General features: G+C 45.2%; 4 protein-coding genes across 4 annotated transcripts; 2 read left to right on the top strand and 2 right to left on the bottom strand.

The window, feature by feature from the left end:
- The first annotated feature begins 223 nt into the window (after positions 1-223).
- Positions 224-4,984, top strand: LOC144738789 (protein phosphatase PTC7 homolog). The gene is made up of 7 exons (XM_078621789.1): positions 224-425; positions 1,444-1,623; positions 2,166-2,260; positions 2,856-3,031; positions 3,998-4,121; positions 4,194-4,323; positions 4,938-4,984. The coding sequence occupies exons 1-7, from the start codon at positions 224-226 to the stop codon at positions 4,982-4,984; spliced, it is 954 nt and encodes a 317-aa protein (XP_078477915.1).
- Positions 4,985-5,121: 137 nt separating this feature from the next.
- On the bottom strand, positions 5,122-11,418 carry LOC144738792 (cell cycle checkpoint control protein RAD9B-like). Its single transcript, XM_078621792.1, is given in 12 exon segments — positions 5,122-5,195; positions 7,293-7,480; positions 8,071-8,168; positions 8,170-8,224; positions 8,314-8,378; positions 9,292-9,398; positions 9,502-9,608; positions 9,860-9,959; positions 10,367-10,481; positions 10,751-10,882; positions 11,000-11,070; positions 11,385-11,418. Coding segments are annotated over 12 exon segments (1,146 nt in total).
- Positions 11,419-15,781: 4,363 nt separating this feature from the next.
- UBE2G1 (ubiquitin conjugating enzyme E2 G1) lies at positions 15,782-18,710 on the bottom strand. Its single transcript, XM_078621790.1, has 5 exons — positions 18,668-18,710; positions 16,856-16,958; positions 16,673-16,770; positions 15,968-16,146; positions 15,782-15,868 (listed from the first exon to the last, which is right to left on the bottom strand). The coding sequence occupies exons 1-5, from the start codon at positions 18,708-18,710 to the stop codon at positions 15,782-15,784; spliced, it is 510 nt and encodes a 169-aa protein (XP_078477916.1).
- A 1,088-nt stretch (positions 18,711-19,798) lies between these two features.
- Positions 19,799-25,091, top strand: LOC144738791 (anaphase-promoting complex subunit 7-like). The gene is given in 12 exon segments (XM_078621791.1): positions 19,799-19,899; positions 20,474-20,711; positions 21,414-21,533; positions 21,838-21,949; positions 22,028-22,181; positions 22,306-22,420; positions 22,422-22,449; positions 23,090-23,207; positions 23,380-23,576; positions 23,648-23,872; positions 23,955-24,105; positions 24,902-25,091. Coding segments are annotated over 12 exon segments (1,749 nt in total).
- The last annotated feature ends 1,331 nt before the right edge of the window (positions 25,092-26,422 follow it).

The raw sequence follows: 26,422 nt of genomic DNA, 5'->3' as shown, positions 1-26,422 counted from the left end.
GGGCCCCATAGAGAGGAAGACAGACGTTTGTCCTGCTTTTGACCTTCAGCGGAGCTCCAGCTCCTGTCCGAGCAGAGGAGGCTGCTGTGTATGCGTGGCGGCGGTTACCGTCGGCTCTGTTAGCTAACTGAGCTCCGGTGGTAGCAGGTTAGCTAGCAAACACGGTGCGCTCGCGTGGCTGCCCCGGTAGCCGGTCGGTGTGGTGGGAGCTGGTGTGTGGGGGATGTTGTCCGTGTTGTCGTACGGTAGATTAGTTGCCAGAGCTGTCATCGGCGGACTTTCTCAGACGGACAGTCGCGACTACAGTCTGGTGACAGCGAGCTGCGGCTTCGGCAAAGACTTCCGGAGAGGCATCCTGAAGAAAGGGATGTGCTATGGGGACGATGCGTGCTTCATCGCCCGGCACAGGTCCGCCGATGTCCTGGGTGAGTAGCTTAGCGTGAAGCGCGTGTGAGTGCGTCGCCTGAAAGACTGGTGACGTCTGAGGTCAAAGGTCAAACAGCGACTTTGAATTGAGCGCTGTTGTCACACAGTCCAAACAGTAGAGTTGCGTGTACATTTGTTTGTAGCTGCATTACACCGATACTTTCCCTCAGCACATTAATATGGAGTATAATCTATATACGTTTATTCTGCAAGGTTAGAAAATGACAAGTGAAAGAAAATACAGTTCATTACAGTAGATATATCCCTTTGATAAGACACTTTAGGTACCATGTGCACTAATGTCCTATGCAATAGTGTTTTTATTTAAAATGTTGTTTTTATTACACTTGATTCTTAAATTCTCTTTTATTGTATGGTTTATTTGGTTTGCATAGCTTAGGAGCAGTGCCCCAATGTCAAAATACGAGTTATTGTATAATGACAATGAATGACTATTGTATTTTAAAGTTAAGACTTTGTTGTTTGTTATTTAGTAAAGAAACTTAGTTGTATAGCTCTTTTCACAGATAAAATCGTTTAACTTCGCTTTTCAGTAGAAGTTAAACGTAGAAAAGCAGAAGCCAAAGATAAGACAAATTAAAGGACATAAAACAATGTTACAACAACATGAAAAGGATTCAGTTAAAATTTAACATGGGTAGGTGAAATTGCCTGTCAGATGTGATGCTGTGCTATCACCTGCTCTGCTATCAGCTGCTTTATTTGTTCATCAATAAGTACAAGAGGAAAAGTTAGGAACCAATTCAGTTTGTTCCTGTGGAGGATTTGCAAAGCAGGTTTATGTGTCTGAGCTTGTGCCCAACAGATATCCTACTTATGGTCACTGCAGAAGATTCCTGCTTAAGTCTCCTTAAGACAGATAAATCTCGGCCCAATCATCAAAGCCGTAGAACCAGAAGGGTCACTGGGAATAACGTATGATATTTGAATTGTCGTAATGGCAGTGAAGGCGTGCTGTTGAGCTGCATTGAGCGTCAGATCGATGTCTGGTTACAGGTGTGGCTGATGGAGTAGGCGGCTGGCGGGACTACGGCGTGGACCCATCACAGTTTTCAGGTACGCTGATGAAAACATGCGAGAGGCTGGTGAAGGAAGGACGCTTTGTTCCCAGCCACCCTGTGGGAGTCCTTACGACCAGCTACTATGAGCTGCTACAGAACAAAGTACCGCTGCTGGGTGAGTTCGGCAGTAGGAAACACTCATCAGTGCATGTTCTTCTGTAGCGGTCGATGCAAACTGAGGTTGTATAATGCTGCCAGATAAACAGGGAGTTTTCTGTGTGACGTGGATCATTTTTTCATTATTTACAGTTCGTTAGCTTCTTAGGCATTCAGAGCTTGGCTGTTTTTGTCTGAGGTTAGCGGCCGGCAGTGTGGAGATTTTTACATCATGATTCAGAGAAGAGCGAGATCCCATTAAGCAGTCCTGGAATTGTCCCAACTTGCTCTTTGCAGTTCTTTCCACAATCCCTTTCCTCCTCCAGCCGGCTGCTTCCCTACAAAAAGCGTGTACAAACATGCATCAGAGGATGTTTCTATCTCAAAGTGTCAGTACTTTTCCACCAGTTGTCACATGTGCGGCTGGGGAAACAACACTGTATTGTGTGCTGTTCCTTCACGGCAGAGGGAATGTTCTTGAGGCCAGCGGAGTGTAATTGTACTGCACACAAGAGAGTGAGTCACAGTGCGTGCTGGGCTTTGAAGGTTGATCCCAGACAGCATATTTCAGTGGGCCAGATGAATCACCAGAAGGGTGTGGCTGCATGTGGTCCGCCTGCTCCAGCGGCTCAGGTTTCCCCACCGTCTTCCAGATGGTGCAGCTCCAAAACATCTTACTACTACTATTCCGAGTGTAACGTCACATACATCTATTGACACCCGCTTTTCTGATGAGCCATCAGGAATGTTTTGTTGTTGCCAAACGATGTAGCCGTAGACAGTCAAGTCCATTGCTCCATTCCTGTGTTGTTTGAGATGTATCGCAAGCTCTGCTGAAAACGGTCCATAATGTCAGTATGACAGGTTTTTATAACCAGATCGTTAATCACTGAATTCTTTTAGCAACTTCAGTTAGATGATCTGATGATGATGATGATGATTGTCGCTCTGCTTTGTGGGTCTTTGATGGTTCACGTGTCCCTCTGGGTGAGTCAGTGCTAGCTGATTTCAGTCACAGAACGTTTCGATCAGTGGTGTCGGCTGCAACCGTCTGCTCTATAGGTCAGTAGGTATTTGACCATTTGAATGAATGCTTCTGTGACTTTGTGGGCGGTCTCAGAGCTCTCTCCTGGCCTCATGGCCTTTTGTTCAGCTTTCCTCTGCTCAACTCGCATCCTGTTGCAGTTGCAGCTCTTAAGTTGTTGATCTCACGTCACCCTGTATTATTCATATGTGAATTTCCTAATGCAGTTGTTGGATCGACAGAGTCACCGGCTGCACACGGCCAACCTCGGAGACTCAGGGTTCTTGGTAGTTCGGGGAGGAGAGGTGGTTCACCGCTCCGACGAGCAGCAGCACTACTTCAACACGCCCTTCCAACTGTCCATCGCTCCCCCTGGTGCTGAGGGGGCGGTCCTCAGTGACAGGTGAGACGTCAGCTGCCCCTTTGTTTCAGTGTCTGTACCAAACGTTCTCTGGGTGGAATGCATCGTACACGCCCCTGTGACCTCTAACATGTCCCATAAAAAATGTAACACCACAGCATGTCCCTGCCAAGAAGATCAGATGACGTGTGTGAAACGGCAGGAAAGCACATGAAGGTGTAACAGTCGTGTCAGGTGCAGGTTCTGTCTGTAATGTGTTGGGCTGTGGTGTAAAGGGGCATCTGGGTCACCGCTCAGTATGTGGACACAAGAAAGACGCTGCCTGGACCAGTGACACGTTGCCCCTCTCACCAAGGTCACAGTCGATCTGCAAATCGTCTGTAGAAAAGTGTCAGAAGATGAAGCTGCAACCAGTGGAACAGATTCCGACAGATTCATCTGAACCATCTGATTCAACTTTTCAACGTTTCTGCTTTCACACGATTAAGCACGGACAGTTCATCTGATCACATCTCAGGGTTCATGTGACTGGAATGAAATCAGTTCTAAGCAGAAATCAAGTGTCAGTCAGTGTCCCTGCTGAATGAAGTTCCAGATGGACGAGTGAGTTGGGGGGAGTTCTTCGAAGTGGACGTGTATCTGTGATGTGGAAGCGGCAGCGAGGACAGACTGTTCCTGCAGCGTTCTTTGGCTCTAATGATGAAGTCCAGACGGTGTGTGTGTGTGCGTGCAACCTCCACAACCACATGGGGGGGGGGGGGGGTTCCAAGAAGAAAACCTGACACTGGACCACTGGTGCAGTTAATCCAACCCAAGCTGCAGTGATCACAAGGGGTCATGTCGTCGTGGAGGTAGAGGAGAAGCTGGTTTGGAGGAACCAGCTTGCTCCCTCAGGTCAGACGGCAGCAGATTTCATGTGGGTGTGTGTGTGGGGGGGGGCATTATGTGACATTATTGTCCATCAGACAAAACAAACAGTCCTCTGATGAGTACTTCTGATCTGTGCAGCCCCGATGCCGCAGACAGCTCCTCCTTCGACGTCCAGCTGGGTGACATCATCCTCACAGCGACCGATGGACTCTTCGACAACATGCCCGACTACATGATCCTGCAGGAGCTGAAGAAACTGAAGGTAAGTGGTTGGTGCTCCTGCCGATGCAGTGGATCCAGATGTCGTCATCTCATAGGTGTTTTGCCCCCTCAGAACACCAACTACGAGAGCATCCAGCAGACTGCCCGCAGCATCGCGGAGCAGGCCCACGTTCTGGCCTACGACCCCAATTACATGTCACCTTTTGCCCAGTTTGCCTGTGACAACGGACTGAACGTGAGAGGTGAGTGCTCCGCTTCTTCATCAGCAGCAAACTTCACTCCATACGTGGTTCACCAAACCTTTAGATCGTCCAAAGCATAAAGCCACCAGATGAGTCTGTTTCTATGTACGACTGTTTCACATGGTTTCAGAATGAGATCAGAGGATTCAGAGTATCAGAAAAATAAGGTTAAGGTTCATGCTGCTTGAAACACACACACACTCCCTCAAAGACTCAATTTGACTTGTTTTCCAACTCTCCTAACCAGCAAAGTCTCAGAGGACCCAAGTTCAGAATCCAAGATGGCGTCCGTAGATCAGTATCATCTGTCAGTAGAAACTGAGTTCAAACTGTTTCTGGATCACTCAGGTGTTTGTTTGCTTCCATGACTCGTAGACACACAACTGTTTGATTTGTCATCATGTGTCTATTACAGTGTAGTATGTGGAATACCATGCAGTGTGTTGTTTACACACAAGGGATTTTACCATGTTGTGAGCAGAGTGGAAAAAACTCCAATTATGTCACTGTCATGGAAACGACTTGGATGTCCTTTACTCCATCGCTCCCCGTTTGACACATTTCCTACTGTGGAAAGCAGCGAACAGTCTGAATGTTTCTGATTTGCTTTCCAGGAGGGAAGCCTGATGACATCACAGTGCTGCTGTCCCATAGTGGCTGAATACACCGATTAGACCGACCTCTGGCCTCTGCTGGTCGTAAACTGTTCTGGGTTCTGCCGGGCAGCATCAAGGACGGATGTTGGATCTGTGCTCCAGCATGTTCGAGCTCTTATCTGCCTGAAACCTCGGTTGACCTTCACCCCGTTCTCAGAGAGGTGGACTGAAAGGACAACAGGCCCAGAACCTCCTCCTGCCAGGGAGAAGCAGTCACTGGGGGCACGTTGGAGAGCAGGGCAATCACAGGTAGTGGATGCAGGCAGCAAACGTGAGTGGTTGGGACGTTGGGCTGCCAGCTGCCAGCAGGGATTCAGCTCATCCGTAGCAGGCGGTGGCCGCTGTGTGCCAGCAGGTGTTCCCTGAAGAAGCAAAGGGCCTGGACCCTCTCCTTATGTTTGATCAATGCTGAGGACCAGGCCATGTGCAATGTTTACTGAGGCAGCTCGATCCCGTCAAAGCAGTTTGTAACTCTTGTACTTTTTGTTACTTGCTGGTGTTCCTTTGAGGATGTTGCACTCACAAAGCCTCCTGAGATGTGTCGGACGGACGCTCTCCCTTTAATCTCCGGCCCTGTAGCTGTGACATGCGATTACATGTGAAGAGTGTGTGACAAATGTACTTATGCTCCTTCTGAAACGTTGTCATTCGTGTCTGTACAACGGCTGTGAAGGCAGTAGTCATGTGACCAAATATTTTAGAGAGAAAACCTCAGAAACAAATTAGCCCCTAATCCTTTGCCAGTCAAACACACATTTAACCTGCAGCAGTAGATCTTTTTTTAGCAAAGTCTTTATTTTTTTATAAAAAACCCTAAATGAGTCCTCTTCAGTCAGGAGCAGAGGAAACGTGTAAAGCCATCGCAGAAACTCTCCCCGTCTTTCCTCAGATTACCCTTTTCAGTTTTCCTATGTTGTCGGACCCGTTCTGCCTGGACACCGACATCCTTTGGACAAATGGTGGCTCAGTGAGGTTGAAGTTTTCCAGCACCAAGGACCATGTCATCTCCATCAGATGACGCTGCCACTGTCTGCTGATGCTCTTGAGCTTCCACAGACTGTTGAACCTCAGCCCGTCCCTGTAGTGACTGTACACTTCACATCTAAACTTCGTGGGCGAAATCTTTCTCCAAAATACGGAAATAAAGAGTGTAGTATTTATTATTCTTGTGTGTTTGAGTTGTTCTTTGCGTGTTCCTATGAAGATCTGCATCTGATGGGTTTAATTCTCTGATCTCAGCATGTAATACAGGTGAAGATGTGCACACATGACTCTTAACAATGTGTTCTGGCACAGTCCTGAAGCTATAAACAAACCATTGCAGCATGAATGAAATGGATGTTTAATCACCAAATAGATCTCTGCACAGCTGGTATATGGAAATAACACAACAGATTCAGCATGTTCAGTAACATTTGAGCTGTAAACGACTTCTATAAGTGAATGTTGTGGCTACTTTCCAGACATCATACCAGGTGTGTGACAGTCGTGACGTCAGAGTGACGAGCTTCTTAACATGGCATCGTCCTCCGTGTCGCTGTGACATGCGAGGACGGGCGGGTGCCGATGTCGGGCCGTCATCATCCTGCCCCGAAGATAAAGCCCTGAACAGCAGCGAGCAGATCTATGGGAGAGAGTGACAGTGTTTTTCATTCTCAATCTTTAGAGTTAGTTTCCAATCAGAATGTGTCGCCATTCTTCAACAAAGAAGACGCATGGACTATAGTAAAGTATTTAGTGGGGGGCTGCTGCTGGACCTGTTGCGGTCCACGGGCCACAGGTTGAGATCATCGCCATGCCACCTACGGTTAGCATGACTCCCCATGATTCCCCGCAGTGATTCCCTGCATAGATGCATACACATATTATTGGGGCAGTGTGGAAAATGTGGCCACAGCAATGAGTTCTTTCCAGTTGATCTTTTGATACATGTAGTCCCTTTTTTTTCCTCAGAAACCATCTTCGCATTAACGTGAGTGCGTCATAGCAGTTGATTTCCCATTCCAGCTGCTCCACATGTGATATTACATGCAGCGTTGGTGATCAGAGACATAAAACACGCCTCTAGTCACAGTCTAGTCAAATTAATAAAAAAAAAAAAAAAAACATGGCAAACAATAACATGTGGCTGCTACAGCACACCCACATAATTAGACCAGGTAAATAAATACAAAAAAGAATTGAATCATTCAAGCTTCATCAAAGAAAGGGACGAAGTAATCACCAGTACCACCCATGTGACTCCTGCAGCGTGGGCGGTCAGAGGTCAGAGAACAAGCAGCCTGCCAGGACTCTAAAATAGCAAACCGTTACCGAGGAGGCAGCAGGAGTCTGAGCGGCACAGGTCCTCATCAGGTCCATCCAGTCGGTCCACATTCTGGATGCAGGGGCAGACCTGGCTCCCCTCGGGGTCCGGGCTGCCCTGGCTGGATGGAACCAGCCCCACCATGGCAGGAATCACCTGGGCGTGATGTCTGGGCGACGCTGCAGCATCTGAACACCTGAAAACACACACACATCAGCTCATTTAAACACATTACAGGGTTATTCACCAACAATTTCATTTCTGGTCTTTTCTGTTTTAATTGGCTTTAATCTACTGTTGTTTTCCCCTTCCTCGTCCATACAGGAATTGTTTTTTATCCCCCTGACAAAATAAACTAACTAGAAGAGCACTCAGAGAGCTCAGACCTCCTCCAAGCAGCTCATTTCCATTCACTTGGGCCCCTCTAATAGATTCATTGATCATCTAAACATGTCACTAACAGTCAAATAGTTATGTTGACAGATGAATGTCGGTAAAAAACAACCTCCTTGGTGGAGGTACAGAGACATTGACCAGGACAAGTGACTCTTGAGGAGTGTGAGCCCAGCGGGGATGAGTGGATTACAGCTGGTGACACTGACAGGTCTCCGCCCTCACACCGCATCCTGCCCCGATTATCTCAGTTACACACAGGAGGCTGGCGGTTGTAATGCGACACCGTCTTAGGAGGGCGACCTGCGCTCGTGTCAGGGTGCCAGAGGAGGCTCATGTCGAAGCCCTGTGGGAAGACTCGATTACAGCCGCTGACACTGACCCCGCACACACCTCTGCTCAGAGGTGTGTGTGTCGGTTACCGGCGTGACGTTGGCTCCGGGGGTCTCTGCAGGCTGAGAGGGGCTCCTGCTGTCCGAGTCCATCAGAGTGGGCGAGGACCACCGTGGCCTCCAGGACCAGGTCTGTCACAGAGAAGCCTACAGGCCTACACACACCACAGCAGACACAGAAATGAGCGTCCGGCTCGGCTCGGACCGACTGGTCTCTGCAACTCAGGACAGGGGACGGACTTACGTTCCTGCAGCTCCAAAGTGGACTGACACTGGCAGACCATGAAGCTCAGCAAAGGACAGGAAGCCCTGAACAAAACATGACACCTGAGCTACAACTGTTCATGTGGTGTCTGAGCACTCGCATACAACAAACAGCCTGAAATCTAATCCATCCAAACCCGATTTACGCCCCCCGAAAGGATCCGACGGGGACAAAGACGAGGCCGGCTAATAAAGGCGCATCACAGCGGGGACACCGGAGACACACACCAAGACATTAAGACGGGAGCGTCGGGCGTTAATGCAGGTCAGGGCTCATGAAGTGGACCGGCAGTTTGTCCACACAGCCTGTGTGTGTGTGTGTGTGTGTGTGTTCTCTGGAGGTTCATCGTAGTTTTGTTAACTTTTCACTTTTTTAAACACAGATTCTTGAACCTGACGTCAACCACCTCAATCATTCCCACATTCTGACACGTCACACGTCCACATACAACCTGACAATGTAACAGCAACGGAGTAAATCTCCCAACGGAGGCTGATTTATCTTAACTGAGGCACATTGAGATGTCATTTGTTCTTTCCAAAGGAGAATCCACTGCTTTTTAATCACTGGTCATGTGATCTTGATGTCCGTGGATCCTTATCTGGTTAAATAAAGGTATTGAAACATACTAACATTGATAAAGTGCAGTAAAATGAGCAGACAGTCCAGTGTCACTGTAAGGTGCTTGTGTTTCAGGTTGTGTGTGTGTGTGTGTGTGTGTGTGTGTGTGTGACATCAACTAGCCTCCTGTCTGTGCAGACGAATGAGCGTTGTTCACAGCGCCGAGGGTCATCATGAGACACTGGAAAACTCAACTATCCAGACTAGAGGAGCAGAAATACGACCTGCAGGGAGGCTGGCCACACACACACACACACACACACACACACACACACACACGCACGCACGCAATAATCTCACATGATGTGAAAGAAGAAGCCTCTGAGAATTGGTTACCCGCAGCTCCTTCAGACAGAAGGTGATGTCAGAGTCCCCCCCGGACTCAAAGTAGTCAAACTCATCGGAGTGTAAGGACATCTCAGTGTACGTCATCTTCATGGAAACTGACACACAGGCAGAGGGAAACAGTCGGTCAGACAGGAACGGGGAACGCCTGTCAGTGTCAAAGACCTCGGAGACGATCTGTGCGGTCGGACGTTAGCTCACCGTTTCCCCCCTCGTGGTAGTTCCTCAGACTGACTCTCAGAGGAGTGATGGACAGGGTGATCTCCTCCTGAGACGCTGGGAAATGCACCACCATGTCTCCAAGGAGCCTACAGGAGCAATGGGAAGAAGGAGCCGCTGCTAGAACATCACGTTCCTCTGCAGGGAACATTCATCACCGGAACTGACGCTCGACGGATTCATGTGACTTGGACTCAGCTGTGCACATCTGTTCATTTTTTGCACTCATTGTGAAATGGATAGACACTTAAAAGCGAACACAGGGGGGAGTTGTGTTTGGACTCAGCAACGGAAATGTGCTTCTCTCGGTAACACGCTGAGTGGATCCGGAGGTGCTGACCTGGCTGGAGCCTTCAGCACGTTGGGGCAGAGGTGTGAGGCAAACACAGCCTGCAGAGCCTCGCTGTCCTGGTAGCACAGGTTGTGGGTTTTTGTGATGCCTGTCACAGAAGCAGACATGTGTAGCACACTGCCACCAAGTGGCCACAGTTTATAACAGCAGAATCACCATCTGTTCTCATTGCCAGGTACTTGTACACATTTGCTTGGTGTAAGAGAACAAATATTGAACATGGAATTATACTACACACAATCATAATGAAATCAAATCAAAAATTAAATTAAAATAAATTCTAAATGAAATAAAATTGAATATAAATAAAACACAAATTTACAGTACTATATACTACATAGTTAAGTGGAAGGAGGAAAGGAGTAAGTGAGTAAGTAAGTTGATAATGATGATGATGCAGATGACAAATCGTTTACCCCCTGAATGTCTCTGGAGATGTTGATGTTTTTCCGTTACCCACAGCTACGGCATGATGCTGAATATAGAACTTCGTACCGTGCCTGCAGTAGAACTGGATGATCACTTTGCTGTTGGGAACGCTGATGGACAACTGACATCGCTTCACGTTTCGCTCAATGGAGGTCAAACACCGGAAAAGTGGTAGCAGGGACTTGAGACAAACAGAGCAAAGGTTAGCTGTGAATGTATTGTAGTTTCAAGGGTTTAATCTGAGGCTGACACAAGGGAAGTCGTTCCTGCCCACCGTCATCGCCGTGTATGACTCTAATATAAGGGATGTACAAAGGACACACAGTGATGCAATGTACAAATTCATCACAGTATTTATTGTATACTTTCAGATATTTCACAAATTATATATTCTCACTCTTATCTGACTTTCTTGTTTGTGTGTGGGACTCTGAATACTGTTGAACCCACCTTCATGAGCAGTTTGCACTGAACAGTGGGTGCGTCTTGCTGTGAATTCAGGCTGTAATGTTGGAAGAAGGGAGGCGAGAAGAGGAAGCAGCCGTATGAGGAGTGAGCACAGTTCACAGATCTCAGCGCCAGCTGTCACACAAACACACACGTCACAGGTCGGACATCACTGAACCACGAACGAAAGAGAGATACAGTCATGAGTAATGGCAGCATCTGTCATTCCCAGTGCTGTGTTGGACCTCTCACCCCTTTGACCATCGGATCCAACCACACATCGTCTCCAACCCGTGACAGGGCATGAACGGCCTTTCCAAAAGCTGGAACACATGCAAATATACAGTATATGCGGACGATATACACGACTGTGTATTTTAACGTTTGTATAATGTTTTAGTGTTGTCAATAGATACGGAAAATATCATATTAACATATCAGTGTACAGTTTACAGTCTTAAATATAATTTATATGAACGTTATATATAATGTCACACTAAATTAAGCTAGTGAGTTACATTAGCTGGATGAGCTAGCGTCGTCGACAACCGAAGAGCCCAAAGTAAATCTAAGTTACAGACCTGACAGGAACTGAAGCCTCTAATTTCATATTTAGCTGCTGGTGGTAAAATGTTACCTTTTACACAGCTTCCTTCCAGAACACAGTTCATTTTGCTGATGTATTTAATTCAGACGAGTTAGCATGTTAACGTGAAGAAATCCCGGGATTGATGTGAGTAATTCGTAAATGTGTGGAGGGCAGTTCAGGGAAATGCGAGAATTGCACCGACCTTCAGTTAAATAGCACTTAAAGATAAGAAAAGTTTCTTGATTGTGTGTATATTGTGGTTTATCTAACAAGGATACAACTGATTGTTGCCTGTCATCCAACAATACATGCAGTATTGTGACGTGAAGACTGCCAAGATAAAGAGTTCATCAGATTTCCGACTTTAAAAAATAACAGTGAACGCCACACGAGATGGGCCTTGTTTTAATTAAATCATGTTTTCATTTCGACAAAACACTCAAGTCAAAATGAGACCTTAATGTTGAAATGGAGCTGACTGTGGTAAAGTACGGGTAAAAACAATGATACATCAATTTTCAGCTGATATAGTGGACGTCATTGCAGATATAGCTCATTAATGTTTATAAAAGGTGACATTAGATTAGTTTGCATTCAGTCAACATTTTATTTATTAGCAGTATACATCAGACAGAAGGTAACATTTTACATACGCTATTTACAGTAACTGTATTGTTTACAGACCACTCCAGACCCACTTTGTCAGTCTGCACAGTAGCCAGCCGCTGTCCTTACACCCTCAGTCACAGATTAACAACTGCCCAAAGGTCAGAGGAAAAGAACAAACCACAGGAGGAGCTGCAGAAACAGAGACTGGTCATGCAGTCGTCTGACCGTATTGACAGAGATCAATAAATCAAGAACACTTTATGACGATTTAAACAACAGTCGGCTGACGCTACACGTTTCACATCACTTGTTACATTTTATAAGTCTCTGCCACCGACCATCATTGTATTCATGCACAATTCTAAGTATACGTATTAATCTGTACGTCTCTGTGCGGTTGGATTAATGAAGTTAATTAATGAAGTAATATCACTGTACACTGTACTGTACGTGCAACAATACTATACTATCTGTCACCTGTTGACTATTTTTGGAAGTACAACCTCTGCTGTGGTGCTGCTGTTCCTGTGCTTTGCTGGGACTCCCCTGTCCTTTATGCTGGAGGTCTTCTCTCTGTCCTGATGAAGCCCATACCTCCCTCTACATGTGGGATTCTGACCTGCAGGAGACAGGAAACACACCATGTGATGCAAATAAGCAGTCACTGATGTGACTTAATGTAAAAAAAGAGGCACCTGATCTCATGCATGAATGCAGCACATCAAGATAGTGCTGCTTCATCTGTCTCTTCATGTGCTCTGTGCTGTAGACCTTTGCTATGCTGCATAGATAGCGTCTCTGTCCGGCGGTGAGGACGGGATGCTGTGACACAAGCACAAGCTGATGAGTGACATCGTAATCAGGAATATTTTCATTAGTAGCTTGAAGTTAATATACACAATTGTAATGTAATGTAACTGATTACAGTGCATTTCCTAATTCAATGGCGTAACACATTTACATTACACACGTAACAAATACTAGTATGTTTACCTGTAAGAAAGGTGCAGACATCACAGGTCTAGTGATGTGATGTGTCCTCATGCTCTGGCTGCCAGCAGACACACTGGTGTGTGTGCACACGTCCTTCAGCTGCTTGTTACACTTAAAGCCTTTGAGGCACAATTACATGTAACTTCAGACATGGACATATTATATTCTATACATATATTACATTAATATTTATCATTAAACTTCTATAAAAAATAATTATGTTAATTATTTTCTGTCCGATTTGCATCACTGCCAGCAGATATCTGCTATAAGATGTAGAACTGTACGCGTTTATTTATCACTGCCAGTGTGCATGTGTTAATATTCTATATTTATGAGATTTGCCACTATTGTATATTAAAATGAGGTATCAAAATCTATCATCACTTTCTTAGTGTTTCAGTGAAAACGTAGATTTTCAAAATAATGTCCTCATTTCTGTAAGATCTATCACACTACATGTTTTATTTTACTCCATGGTTAGATACTAGTAGTTTTTAACATATATATCTTATGAGTGTGATTCATTGGGTTGGTTGTTTTTCACTACAAACCTGTGCTGCTTATGTACAACAATGGAAGTCCATTCAACATGACTGATGGATAAACATCTATGGACATTGGATACTTTCACTGAATAAAAGATGTATAATCACTAGATAGAGACACTTAAAAAAGTTCTTTAAAACTGTTTAAAGGAACATTTCACTTACCGTCCCTGGATCTGTGATCTTCTGCAGACCTACAGATCAGAGAGGACAAACATGTGTTATCTCGAGACGTCCGACAGACAATGTGTGTGTGACCGCTTCCATTTTTGGTCGGGTTGTCTCTTTTCAAATGCTCAGCAAACGTGACTCGTTTCATCATTAGTTCAGAGTATTCCTCGTTGCCAGCCTGGCTGGTCAGTGTGGAATGAAGCCCGTCCTGAAACAAGACACTGGCGCGGGGTTCCAGTTTCAGAGCAGAGGTCTTAAAGCCAAAACGTTCTCTCATTTAAAATGTAAGACACAAAACCAAATGACCAGCCAACTCGGTTTACACACTTTATTGAGCATCATATGTCTGATATACATTGCATCGACACAGAATGAAAGAACCCATACAAACATATAATGGCATTAGGGTGGATTACCTGGACACACCACTTTCAGAGCGTATTGCTTCATGACGTTTTCAAAAACGCACTGACTGTGCAAATACAGTGAACACCGGTCAGAGGAGGTCGTGGAAGGTTAGAAAACTGGGACAGGAGAAAGGTGATGTCGACAGCAGTTATCATCATCTATGCTAGTCTACTAACTGTACACGCCACATTCACCCTGAATGGACCTAATTCACTGTACCCACACACTCCTTCAAACGTGATTGCATGTGCCAAATGTGGGTTAGCTAGTTTCAGTCATCGTGTGGGACAATATTCTAATTAGCTCATGAGCACTGATGAATTCAAAGAGATGCCAAAGGTTTCTGAACTGTACATACTTCAGGAAAAACAGAAAGAAAAATCAAAATCAAACATAGATGAAGGATTGTGTTTTAAGCTTCACTCAGTGAGGAGTTCATTTCAGGTGCATCAAGAATTTCAAGCCAAACTGAGCGACACACCGTCTAAATATGCACCAGTCTGAACCCCCACACACCCAAAAGCTAAATGTGCCACAACAACAAGCCTAATTCCACAACGGCACTCCTTCAATTCCCCATGTGAGTCAGTTACAACTCAGAACTACCAGAATTGCCGTCAGGTTTGTGCCTGACACAAGTGAGCTAAGTTCACATGCCTCTCAACGATAGAATCACAGTTCAGGTTGATGTTCACAGACTATTTTTGGTTGTTTGTGATTGACAGGCTGTGAGCAGCCTCAGTGGTAGTTAGCTGACATCAACGACCAGCAGGGGCCATGCGTTGAGGGGAAGGTTCTAGAAGATCAAGACGTCTATCCTACTGCTAATTAAGAGCTTAAATATGTTGGATCCTGAGAAGTTGGCACAGACTTCCAGTTAACGCTCCCCATGCTTGTGCAAGTACTGTAAAACTCAAAGCACGGCCGGCCACAGCCGTTTGTTTTTTCTTTGCAGCTACATTTTGGAGAGTGTGACGGGATCATGCAGGCTGAAGAGAAACGGCTCATGAGTCAATGAAGGAACCCCGCGACATGGCTGGGAAATGCTAACGAGACCGGTTCTCAGAGAACGACACAGACTGTATGAAAACCTTCTAGAAGTTCCTCCGAACCCTCCATACACACACCATGAGGAAATGACGCCCAAAGAAAGGCAACCGTGATGTCATGGCGGTACTGAAAACAATGACATCTGTTGATGGGAGTCTGTTGGACTGACATCGATCTGGTGGGATGCAGTCGAGAGGCCGAGTGATGACCTGAAAGTAGGAGGCTTTCGTTTGTTTTTACACAATCTTGACCACTAAATTTGCATAAGAAACCTGGTATAAAGTAGAAACTGTTCAGCAGCAGATAAAAAAGCAAGTTAATTTACAGTAGTGACATATCTTACATCATTAATTCTTCAAAATAAATTAAATTAAATATACAACTCCAGGTAGGAAACGGGGGAATTTCGCTGGTAGGTTTCTCAAATTGGCTCTTCTTGCGGAAAATAACAACTGTTCACAGAAACAAGGTTGAAGCCAACCAATCCCTTTGACTGGCAAAACAAGGGGTGCAAAGCCTTTTGCTGAAATTTTCCCTCTGAAGGTATTTCCTGTAACTGGGAAAAGACAAAAGATGAATTAGAAATGTGCCCGGAGGAACGCTGTCACATGTGAGTCAAACTCCGTTCCACACACACTCACTCACCCTGGAATTTACACCCGACTCCTAATCAAACGCCATCTCTTGACTTTTTCTTACACAGCGAGCCACTTTCCTCTTGAACTCGCCGTTCGGGTCCTCCCGCCACTCTTTCTGCGGACGCCACATCACAGAGTCTTCACTGACAGTTCACCGGAAGCGCCACGACAACCAGGGTGAGAATGGGATGGGGTCGGGGTCAAGGAAACTTACCGCGGCGTCCACATTGGCTGGTGAATCGCTGTTGGGGTCTGCCAGCATGGAGATGACACTAATCATGATGGTCTCTACCGTGTGGATCGGTAGCCAGCGCTCCTCCGGCTTTTCATACCCAAACTTATCCTCTCCAGGCTCGTGAAGAATTGAGATGCACACGTCGCCATTTTTTGCAACTGTGAGACAAAGGCGACAAACCCCCATCACCATCAACACCCCCCACAGACATGTACAGCAACGGCCGACACTGCACAAAATCTTCTGCTCCTTTGTGTTTGCACACCTGTTAATATGAGTTACACATATTCATGATGTTACTCACACTAACAACGCTGCAGCACCCACACACTTTTCTCCCTCCCTTAGCTTGATTTGTTCTGTGGTCTTTGATCAACTACTACTAAATATCGTTTTTAGAATTGAATTGCATGGGTGAAGAAACTCGACTCAGACAGGACAGGAGGAGGACGTGTGCCCACGAGGGGTCAGATCCAAAAAGTAGGTTTGGTGAGTACGCAAAATTTGTCCTGGTTTCAGTGTGAGGAGCTGTATTCAAACAAACGTACAAAACATAATAGATGTTTGATTTGAAGAATTTTCCTGATTTCAGGATTAACACGCTGTTCTGGTTTTTCAGCTAAACCTGCGGTCTAGAATGGCCACCAGGAGACGGACGGGGAAGATTTCACATCACACACTCACCGTTGGGATGCCAGATTTCAGTTATGAACTTCATCTTAGGAGGCCGTAGAGGATAATCATACGGGAACGTCAAATACGCTTTGAAAAACCCTCCTTCGCTGCAGCCGACACAAGAAAACACGGAGACATGAGTGGACCGGTTCATCCGAAGTGAAATGTCAAATCAGATATGTCGTCACTTACAAAAGGGTATCCTGTGGACCGATGATCACAACCTCCCATTTGTATATGTCATCATCATCTATGAGACCTGCTGAAAAGCCCTCCACAGGGTTCTTGTTGAGCTCTGCAAAGAGACAGAGGAGGAGGTAAAACTGGACAGAGCAGCGAGGACAGCAGCAGGTGACCGAACAACGTTTTTAGAGAGGCTGCAGACAAGATTTCAAACATGGACAGAATCGAGAGGTGCTGACATTTCACCCTTCGATTAACATCAAACCCGCAAACACAAGTAAGCAAAAGAAAATCCAGCAAACATGTTCAGCAAGTAAGAAAACTGCTGCACACACACGCAGTCTGGACAACAAACAATTTGAACGCCACATTTGAGCCAGCGATTCCCGTTAGTGTACATCCTATAGTGACACCACGCCACTGCAGCCAACTTGATAACTGTGAGAAGATAAACTCTGCTCATAAGTCATTATCTGGTGACCACCAGAAAATATTTATTGTACAATGAACTCTATTATGTGTGTGAGCCACAAGAACAGAGGCTCATCTGATTTTATTTCAGTTAACTCACTGGTGTGTTTGAACACGTCTGGAATGCTGAAAAGAGCCCGTGATTTTTGTAGCCGTTTAATCAAAGGACCATTTAAAGAAATAGAATCGTCTGTATGTTCAACCCTTAGTTCTATTAAACATGGAGAGTGTGGCTCTTCGCTGTGGGTCATAGTTTAACTCACTTTGATTTCATAATCGGGGACAACAACATATGTTCATGAGTATTCAACTATTCGTTAAGTTGGAAAATAAAATGTAGCTTCAGCTAATTGAAATACAATGATTTACTCTCTCTTCCACGGAAATTTAACTTTACATCAAACAACTGAATTCCATGAACAGAAAACTGTTATTTGTTACTAAGATGTGGTATTTCTACATCTGCGGTATGAAAGTCCCTCAGAACCACCAATGTGGTACTAACATAACTAAATCCAGCCGAATATTTCATAGTATAACTTGAATGTCTGGTCTCTTAGGCAGCAGTAATGCAGACAATTGTCGTATTACTGATAAATTGTTATATAAACTCCAATACTTACTATTACTAATAATAACAACAATAATAATTTGAATTATAATTATCACCGGACCATAATCTATTGATTTGCTGACCAAACAATACATATTGGTTGGCAGGCAGCAAGTGTTAGGTTAGTTAGATTAACCGACTGATAAACAGACAAACAGACAGACAGAAAAACAAATAAACACAGACCACCGACTGATGACGGAACAGACACAGACAGACAGTCAGTGAGCAGCTGTCTGTGTCACCAATGAGACAGTAGCAGTTTGACCGTCAGTAGCACAGAGTCACATTAGTCACATAGAATATCGTCATATCGAACTGGGCGCCTCGTTTGTGTTCTGACAGAAGTTTCAGTCTGCTTTCTTCATAAAGACTGTACATTCTACAGTATCATTAGCTGAGCTGCAGTCATTAGAGCAGCGAGTCCCCGGAGTGATTATTCCTTTGTTCGGGCAGCTAACTACTGTCCAACTTGCTAGCCCGTTAGCAAGGTTGACGTAGCGGTTCAGTATCTGATTTAAAATAATGCTGCTTTAGCAATGTACACATCGTCATGTTTATTCTTTGTAACACATAGAATCCGCTGTTTAGCCAAACACCGGACTGAGGCCATAACGGAACCCATTAGCTTTCCGGGCTCACTCTTGGCGTAAACATACTAGCTTTACGTAGCTACAGAGGGCTAGCGTTAGCTTTAATGACGACAGCATTTGCTCACAATATAATATCTATATTACCTGCCAGTTGTTTTCGAAGAAGTAATGCTGATTGCTCGGTCATGGTACGTGGACGCGAATAAGATTTCCTGACTCGACAAACAGTGTCAGAAAGAACAGATAAACCTGAAACCGAGTTGGGACCTTGGTGTGTGCTGCTGAATTTTCCCTCTGTGTTTTGACACAGACTCAGCTGCTGATTTACGGCTATGCGCATGCGCGTGCACGATTGCGCGTGCTTGTGTTTTGACTTAAGAGAGATCAACAGGCTCTGAATATGGGACGATCTGAGGTTTACATATATTTATTCCATGATAGTATAGTTACTGTGTCTTAAAGAACTATACACTATCTTGTCACATGGGATCACTATCAAATCAGAATACTGTTCTCTTGCTGAAAAGATTAACTTGTGTTAGCTTTAAATTCTCACCAGTGTAGCCTGAAACTAACTCAAACATTCTGGGCCATAAATGACTCCACATCCTCTACTGTACACTGATTTGACCATATTTACACTACAAATTACAATTTGACAACACAATAATACAAATTCACTCTTCTTAAAATCCAAAACATCCACTGACCTGGTTCATTTTCAAACAGCTCAAATAATGTAGAAAGCAGTAATCAATCTACCTACTGGGAATATTCAAAAATGTTAGTTGTTTTTTTTTTTTTAACAGAAGTGTGAATAGGTATGTTTGGGGAGGCTGTTAATCGAATAGTGGAAAAGCCGTAGATTTAAATAAACTTCGTTTCATCCTACTAATTCTCGGACATGATGTGTTCATGTTAATATTGTTGATATGAATAGTGTTATTGTTCGTTTGACTTGTTGGTTTTGTTTGTTTCCCGGTTTATTTTACTGTGTTACTAGCACATGTTCAAAATAAAAAGCATCAATTGATTCCAATGTAAATGCCACACGAATGAAGATAGTGTCGTTGGCCAACGGTTGTTGTTGAACGGCTTCATATTCGTGGGGTATCAAAAGTAGGAGTTTGTGAAGAGCACCTGAAGGCATCACAATGCGAAAGGGAAGTCGTTGGGCGCCATATTTAATACACCAGAAGCTAACGTTAGCTGTTTACAAGCTTAAACTTTTAATTTCAGACGGTAACCTAAAGCAAGTCTTTACCCTACCCGAAAATGAATGTAGTAGATCATGTACGGGACATGGCTGCCGCTGGTCTTCACTCAAACGTCAGAATAATGAGCAGTTTGTTACTGACAATGAGTAACAACAACCCGTAAGTAACGTCAGAAGGGGACCCGTCTATCTCTTGAATTGACCTCCCTGTTTTAGCGGGTTACAGTGTTAGCTTGTGACAACGATAGCGGTGTATAACGTTTATATTTACCAGTACAACAGCTCGGGTTTCAACCTTATTCGAGCTACCAAACGGGGATATATTTTCACAAGTAACGTCAACCTTGTGCACGAGATTACTGTAATAAACGTTTGATTAATAGCAACTTCATTTTGTTAGCTTGATTTGTTAATTTACTGAAGAAATTAATTAGTTGTATTACCATTGCCATACGATCACTGTGCTGTAACAAAGCAGTGTATTATTTACCGATGTTGTAGATAATCAAAACAAAAGCATTTGGAAGGTAAGACAACTGACTGAATTTTCGCCTTGTGTTTCATTCTATATTAGCTCACACACGTATACCTGTTAAAAATTGTTATTTTATTAGTATTATTTTTCATGGAATACCATTGTGTTATTGTGCTTATCCTTGTTTGGAGAGATATTTTAACATGTTTTGGGTTTGTACTCTTGTTCTGATGGCTATTACTTGTTCCTCTGACTGCAGAGAGCTGTTCTCACCAGCACAGAAGTACCAGCTGCTGGTTTACCACGCAGATGCCATATTTCATGACAAAGAGTATCGCAATGCTGCCTGCAAATACAGTATGGCTCTGCAGCAGAAGAAGGTGCTCAGCAAAACATCCAAAGTTCGAACCTCCACTGGTGGAGCTGCAGCTAACCTCCAGTCCCCCGGTATGCGAGAGAGACTGAATTCTCTTCAGCTGAAACCTCTTTACTATCCAGTGTTTGTCACACCAGGTACAGAAATGTTGACATTGCGTTCCAATTGCAGCGGAATTCTGAGTTTATACCTCGTGGTGACGTAATTTCCTGGTGAAAACTGAGTTGTTTGCGTTCCACTTTCATCACAACAGTGGTAAAAATCTGTTCTGGCGGTAGTCCTTCTAGTGATAACACCACACTGTGTGGTATTCCATGTTCAACGACAGGGCAATAACATTCACGTTTACAACAGTAACAGTTGTGTGTGTGTGCAGTCACTGAATTGAACACAAAAGACGGAAGTGACACAGAAACAGTTTATACTTGCAGATAAGACTGCACTACTGCCGTCATATTGGATTCTGGCTTTGGCGTCCCCTGAGTCGGTTTTCCCTGGTTAACTTTCTGTCTACAGCGTGGAAAAAGACTCGAATTACAACTTGGCCTATAGGTGTAACACACACAGAACTGTTTTCATGTGAAATGTTTTAACTCAACACCCCTAAAAGTGACCAACATTAACATGTATGAAGTGACTCTGCACCTTCATTCCTTCTTTCATCCGTTGCACTGATGGTGTGCGGGGTTTCGGTTGACACTAGACAAGAGGTGCACAGTCAAGGGCCGGCTGATGTTCAGACAGATCACCATTTACTCTTTGACGTTAAAGAACAGAATTTTCAGATGAAGGTTAATGTCCTGTCCTTTCAATGTTCTTTCAGGGTTTGCCCTCTGAGATTGAAGTGAAGTATAAGATTGCCGAGTGCTACACCATCTTAAAACTGGATAAAGATGCCATCGCGGTGCTTGATGGCATTCCCTCCAGGCAGAGGACTCCAAAGGTAGCTACTTCAGTTGTGGTTGTTACCCTGAACTGTGATCCTCGTGGACAAAGTCATTTTCATGATCCAGATACAGGCGAAGGCGACCATGCGTCGGTGTCATGCTACTTTAACATGTGATGATTTCACTGATGTGTGATCGTCTCTCAGCAGCTCCTATCTGTTTCTCTCAGACTTCTTGTCCTCCCAAACTCTCCTTTGCATTCCAAAGGAGTTTTGTCCCACCCGCTTCAATTTTTTACAATAATGTGATGTAACTGACAACATGTTTACCGTTTTTAAAGTTGTTGTTCTCTTGCTGCAGATCAACATGATGCTGGCGAACCTCTACAGGAAAGCAGGTCAGGAACGTTCCGCAGTGACGAGCTACAAGGAAGTCCTAAGGCAGTGTCCTCTTGCCTTAGATGCGATCATCGGTATGTATGGAGACAACTCACCTGAGACACTATCACCTGAGACACTAAGAAGGTAATAAGTACCCGTTGCCCCCCCAGGCCTTCTGTCTCTGTCCGTCAAAGGCGCTGAAGTGGCGTCCATGGCCATGGATGTGATCCAGAGTATCCCCAACCTGGACTGGCTCTCTGTTTGGATCAAAGCGTACGCCTTCATACATGCAGGGGACAACCAAAGAGCCATCAACACCATCTGGTGAGGAGCGTTTGTTCATGGACACGTTCCTCTGTGCTGTCACACCCCTCACTTAGCCCTTGTTGTGTTCCATGACCATTACTGAGCTGTTACTCATGATAACGTCCTGATTGTGTGACATCAGCTCTCTGGAGAAGAAGTCTTTGCTGCGGGACAACGTGGACCTCCTGGTGAGCCTGGCAGATGTCTACTTCCGAGCAGGGGACACCAAGAACGCCATCCTCAAATTTGAGCAAGCCCCAGATGCTGGACCCATATCTGATCAAAGGTGTGCTGCAGGATTCTTTATTCTTCTTCTTTATCGATCTACTGATTCTTCTGCATTGTTCAACCTCACTTAGATCCTCACCCCCTGTCAAAGTCCCTGTTGTGGCGTTCAAACGTATCATGTCCTCGTGGTTAATTAACAGACCACCGTGTCAGTTCAAACTGTCCAGGAGCTATCGACCTTATCGTTCCTCCTCTGTGGTACGTGATGATCCAGCGGCTCCAGGCAGGTGTTGGTTCATCTCCTAGTTGTACCATGGAAGGAGAGTTGATCTTCAGTGTGTATTCAACGTGGTCCACTGGTTTTCAGTGAAATGTTACCACACTTTGGGTCAGAGCTTTCAAGCCTCTTTGTCCATTTATTCCGCCACAATTTGTGTGTTCTTCTTCTGTTCCCTTGGTGGATGTAAACAGGGAGCGTTACTGCCCCCAGAGCTTCCTGTAGGTTACTGCAGCTACAGATGACTAGGAAGCAGCTGGTGTGTGATCACAACATCACACATCACACGACGCAACAACAATTACTTTTTGCCACGACGAGTCGTGACTAGTTGAGGACTAGTCGTGGTTAGTGTCAGCCCTACCTGGGAACTGGGGCTCAGGTGTTGGTAACACACCAGTGTCGCTGTTGGTGCTGACAGGAATGGATGTGTATGGGTACCTGATGGCCCGTGAAGGACACCTGGAGGACGTGGAGGTCCTGGGAGGACGTCTGTTTAACATCTCAGACCAGCACGCTGAACCCTGGGTGATTTCTGGGTGAGTTCTCATTCACACAGCCAGTCCGTTTTCTTCGTCAGTCCCTCGTCAGTCTTTGTCGTCAGCCGCCATCACTGCTCCCAGTCATTCTCCCCCATCATCTTTATTGTCTTAGTAGTTTTCACAAACTGCCAACACGTCTCTCTCCTGTTTTCTGTTCTGCGTGGTTCAGCTGTCACAGCTTCTACAGCAAGCGTTACTCCCGAGCACTGTACTTGGGAGCGAAGGCCATCCAGCTGAACAGCAACAGTGTGCAGGCGCTGCTCCTGAAGGGGGCAGCACTGAGAAACATGGGCCGTGTTCAGGAAGCCATCATTCATTTCAGAGAGGCAATGCGGTTGGCGCCCTGCCGACTGGACTGCTATGAAGGTCGGTTGCACTCGGGCCGTGAAGCGTCGTACTGCCGGCGGCTCCGAGCGCTAACGTCTGTGTCCTCTCAGGTCTGATCGACTGTTATCTGGCGTCCAACGGGATCCGGGAGGCGATGGGAATGGCCAACAACATCTATAAGACCCTGGGGGCCAACGCCCAGACGCTGACCATCCTGGCCACGGTGTGTCTGGAGGACCCCGTGACTCAGGAGAAAGCCAAAACGCTGCTGGACAAGGCGCTGGCGCAGCGTCCCGACTACACCAAAGCTGTGGTGAAGAAGGCCGAGCTGCTGAGTACGTGCCGCCGCTTCTCAGCGTTTCACTGCTACGTTTTCTTCTCACTGGAGTGGTGACGAGTGCTCTGCTTTGTGGGAAGGTCGGGAACAAAAAAATGAAGAAGGGATCGCTCTCCTCCGGAACGCCTTGGCCAATCAGAGCGACTGCGTCCTGCACAGGATGCTGGGAGATTTCCTGGTGGCTGTCAACGATTACCAGGAGGCCATGGACCAGTACAGCATTGCGCTGAGGTGAGGACGCAGCTGGAACACACATTGTTACTACACCGTCACCGGTGTTTGTCTGGTAGCAAAATACTTCAAAAGGTTCTCAAATGTTTACAGTATGTCAGTATTCTGACCGCACTCTTAATTCATTTGTGGTGAAAATGTTTAAAATTAAGAATGATGAATAAAATATTGTTTATTGTTTAAAATTTCCTACAAATCTTTCGTATCTTCGTATCTCATCATTGACGTGATTTAAAAAAAAAAAAAAAAAAATCTTTTTTTTTTTGCCAATTGTTCTGAAATTTCATCCACACATTGGTGGTGGGGTCCACTATCATGTCACAAAAGTTCATCCAGATCGGATCCAAATTGACGATAGACAAAATCTGGAAAGTTAACTTGGGAAATCCCATTTACGAAATTTAAAAAATAACACTTGATTCCGATTCATTAGCTCCTTTGCCAGCAACAGACACAGAGTGTGTATGGAATAAATGTAGGAATCATAATGGGGGTGGATACGACTTCTACGCTCCATTAGATATGTCACTGCGAGAACGATGAAATATTGAATCAGTGTGATGATGTAACTTCATAGTAAACCTATAGTACCAGCAACGACTGTTAATGGAGTTCAGCGTTCAGTCACTCTAACCTCCAGCATTGCTGCTTCATCAGATTTAGTCCCACCCCCGTCGTGTTGAAGGTGACCTGCAGGATCGTCCCTGTCTGATAGGGAGAACTCGGTGTGTGTGTGAGACGAACCGCTCGGAGCTGCCAACGTTTTAATGGTCATCGTCTCCCTCCGTCTTCTCAGTCTGGATCCCAACGATCAGAAGTCTTTAGAGGGCATGCAGAAGATGGAGAAGGAGGAGACCCCCACCGACGCCACGGTGGAGCTGGATGGAGACGACATGGAGGGCAGCGGGGAGGATGGAGACCTGGAGGGCAGCGACAGCGAAGCAGCTCAGTGGGCCGATCAGGAACAGTGGTTTGGGATGCAGTGACGCCGCCCCCGACACACACACACACACACACACACACACACACACACACACACACACACACACACACACACACACACACACACACACACACACTCACACACACTCACTATCAGTGCTGCCCAACAGCCTTCCAGAAGCCTTCAACCATCATGAGAATCCTTCACCTCACCTGAGACATGTCATGCTGCAGGTGGACCAGAGCAGCAGCCGTCCCAATGTATTGGGTCTGGGCTGGACCCATTACGTTTTTGGCTGATTTAAAAAAACAAACAAACAAAAAAAAACAAAACACTTTCCTGCTGCCAAACACACTGAAGTTGAAACCTAGGGGAGGGAGCATCAGTGCTGTTCCTCAGTAGAGGTGCGGTACGCTTCACTTCACCTCCAGGAAGTACGACAAAGACTAAGAATTAGTTTTCAGGTGTGCTGAAAACTAATTCTGACTGATGGACCTCAGAGGTCCCAACGACACGTCACTGAAACTCCTTTTAATGTCACAGCTGTTTGTGTTCCTGTGTCATGTGTAACTCTTTATTTCCATGTTGTTTGTTCCTTTGCCAGGGACACGTTTGTCCAAAAACAAATGTTTATAGTATTTTGTACATATATTTTGAACTGTATAATAAAAAGTTCACTAACCTCCAGTGTGGCCTTTGACAAAGAGTTGATCCAGTTCACACCTCATGTATGACAGTTTTTTATTTAGCTGAAACATCAGTTCACATGAACAATCATGTCTGAAAATACAGTACAGCAGTAAAAAGAACTGTTCTTCTGGTAAACCGAGTCGTCGCACTTCCGGCTGTATGGAAACATCTGCTCCATCTTTCCTTCAGAAAGATGAGTAATATTAAACACTGTCACGTCTGAGCAGACATGCACCCCGGGTATATTGTACACTTGGAAACAGTACTCAGGTTAATCTAAAAAAAGAAAAAAGATGTCAACTGTATCAGCTAAAGCTCTTCAGGCAGCGGCTGAAGGGACTGAGGACTTTATTTGTGGCCTTTCTACCAACAGGACGTATGGACCGGTCCTGTGTTCAGATCACTCTGCTGACGTGCAGCTCCTGTAAGATGCGCTGCACAAAACACACATGCACAACACAATAAAAACGTTTGTTTTTCTGCAAACACTTTGGAGCAGAGCTGGGCTTACTCCGCCTTCGCTGGAAAGAGAAAGAGAGGAAAAGACCGAATTAATGGACAACGACGGTCACCAGCCAAACAATCTGAGCAGCAAATCCTTCAAATCTCTCTCTCTCTCTCTCTATATATATATATATATATATGTATATAGATATATGTAGATGTATACATATAGAGAAAGAG

This window comes from Lampetra planeri, unplaced genomic scaffold (genome assembly GCF_965212315.1).
Source record: "Lampetra planeri unplaced genomic scaffold, kcLamPlan1.2.h2 scaffold_1170, whole genome shotgun sequence".
In the NCBI taxonomy this organism is placed as follows: domain Eukaryota; kingdom Metazoa; phylum Chordata; class Hyperoartia; order Petromyzontiformes; family Petromyzontidae; genus Lampetra; species Lampetra planeri.
This window is presented reverse-complemented; position numbering and strand designations above follow the sequence as displayed.

Coding starts and splice junctions, on each gene's coding strand:
- UBE2G1 (XM_078621790.1), bottom strand. CDS start 18,710: ATGACCGAGCAATCAGCATTACTTCTTCGAAAACAACTGGCAG. Junction 16,771..16,855: donor GGTCCACAGGATACCCTTTT/GTAAGTGACGAC, acceptor TGTCGGCTGCAG/CGAAGGAGGGTTTTTCAAAG. Junction 16,147..16,672: donor TGAAATCTGGCATCCCAACG/GTGAGTGTGTGA, acceptor TTTGTCTCACAG/TTGCAAAAAATGGCGACGTG.
- LOC144738789 (XM_078621789.1), top strand. CDS start 224: ATGTTGTCCGTGTTGTCGTACGGTAGATTAGTTGCCAGAGCTGTCATC. Junction 426..1,443: donor CAGGTCCGCCGATGTCCTGG/GTGAGTAGCTTA, acceptor GTCTGGTTACAG/GTGTGGCTGATGGAGTAGGC. Junction 4,122..4,193: donor AGGAGCTGAAGAAACTGAAG/GTAAGTGGTTGG, acceptor TTGCCCCCTCAG/AACACCAACTACGAGAGCAT.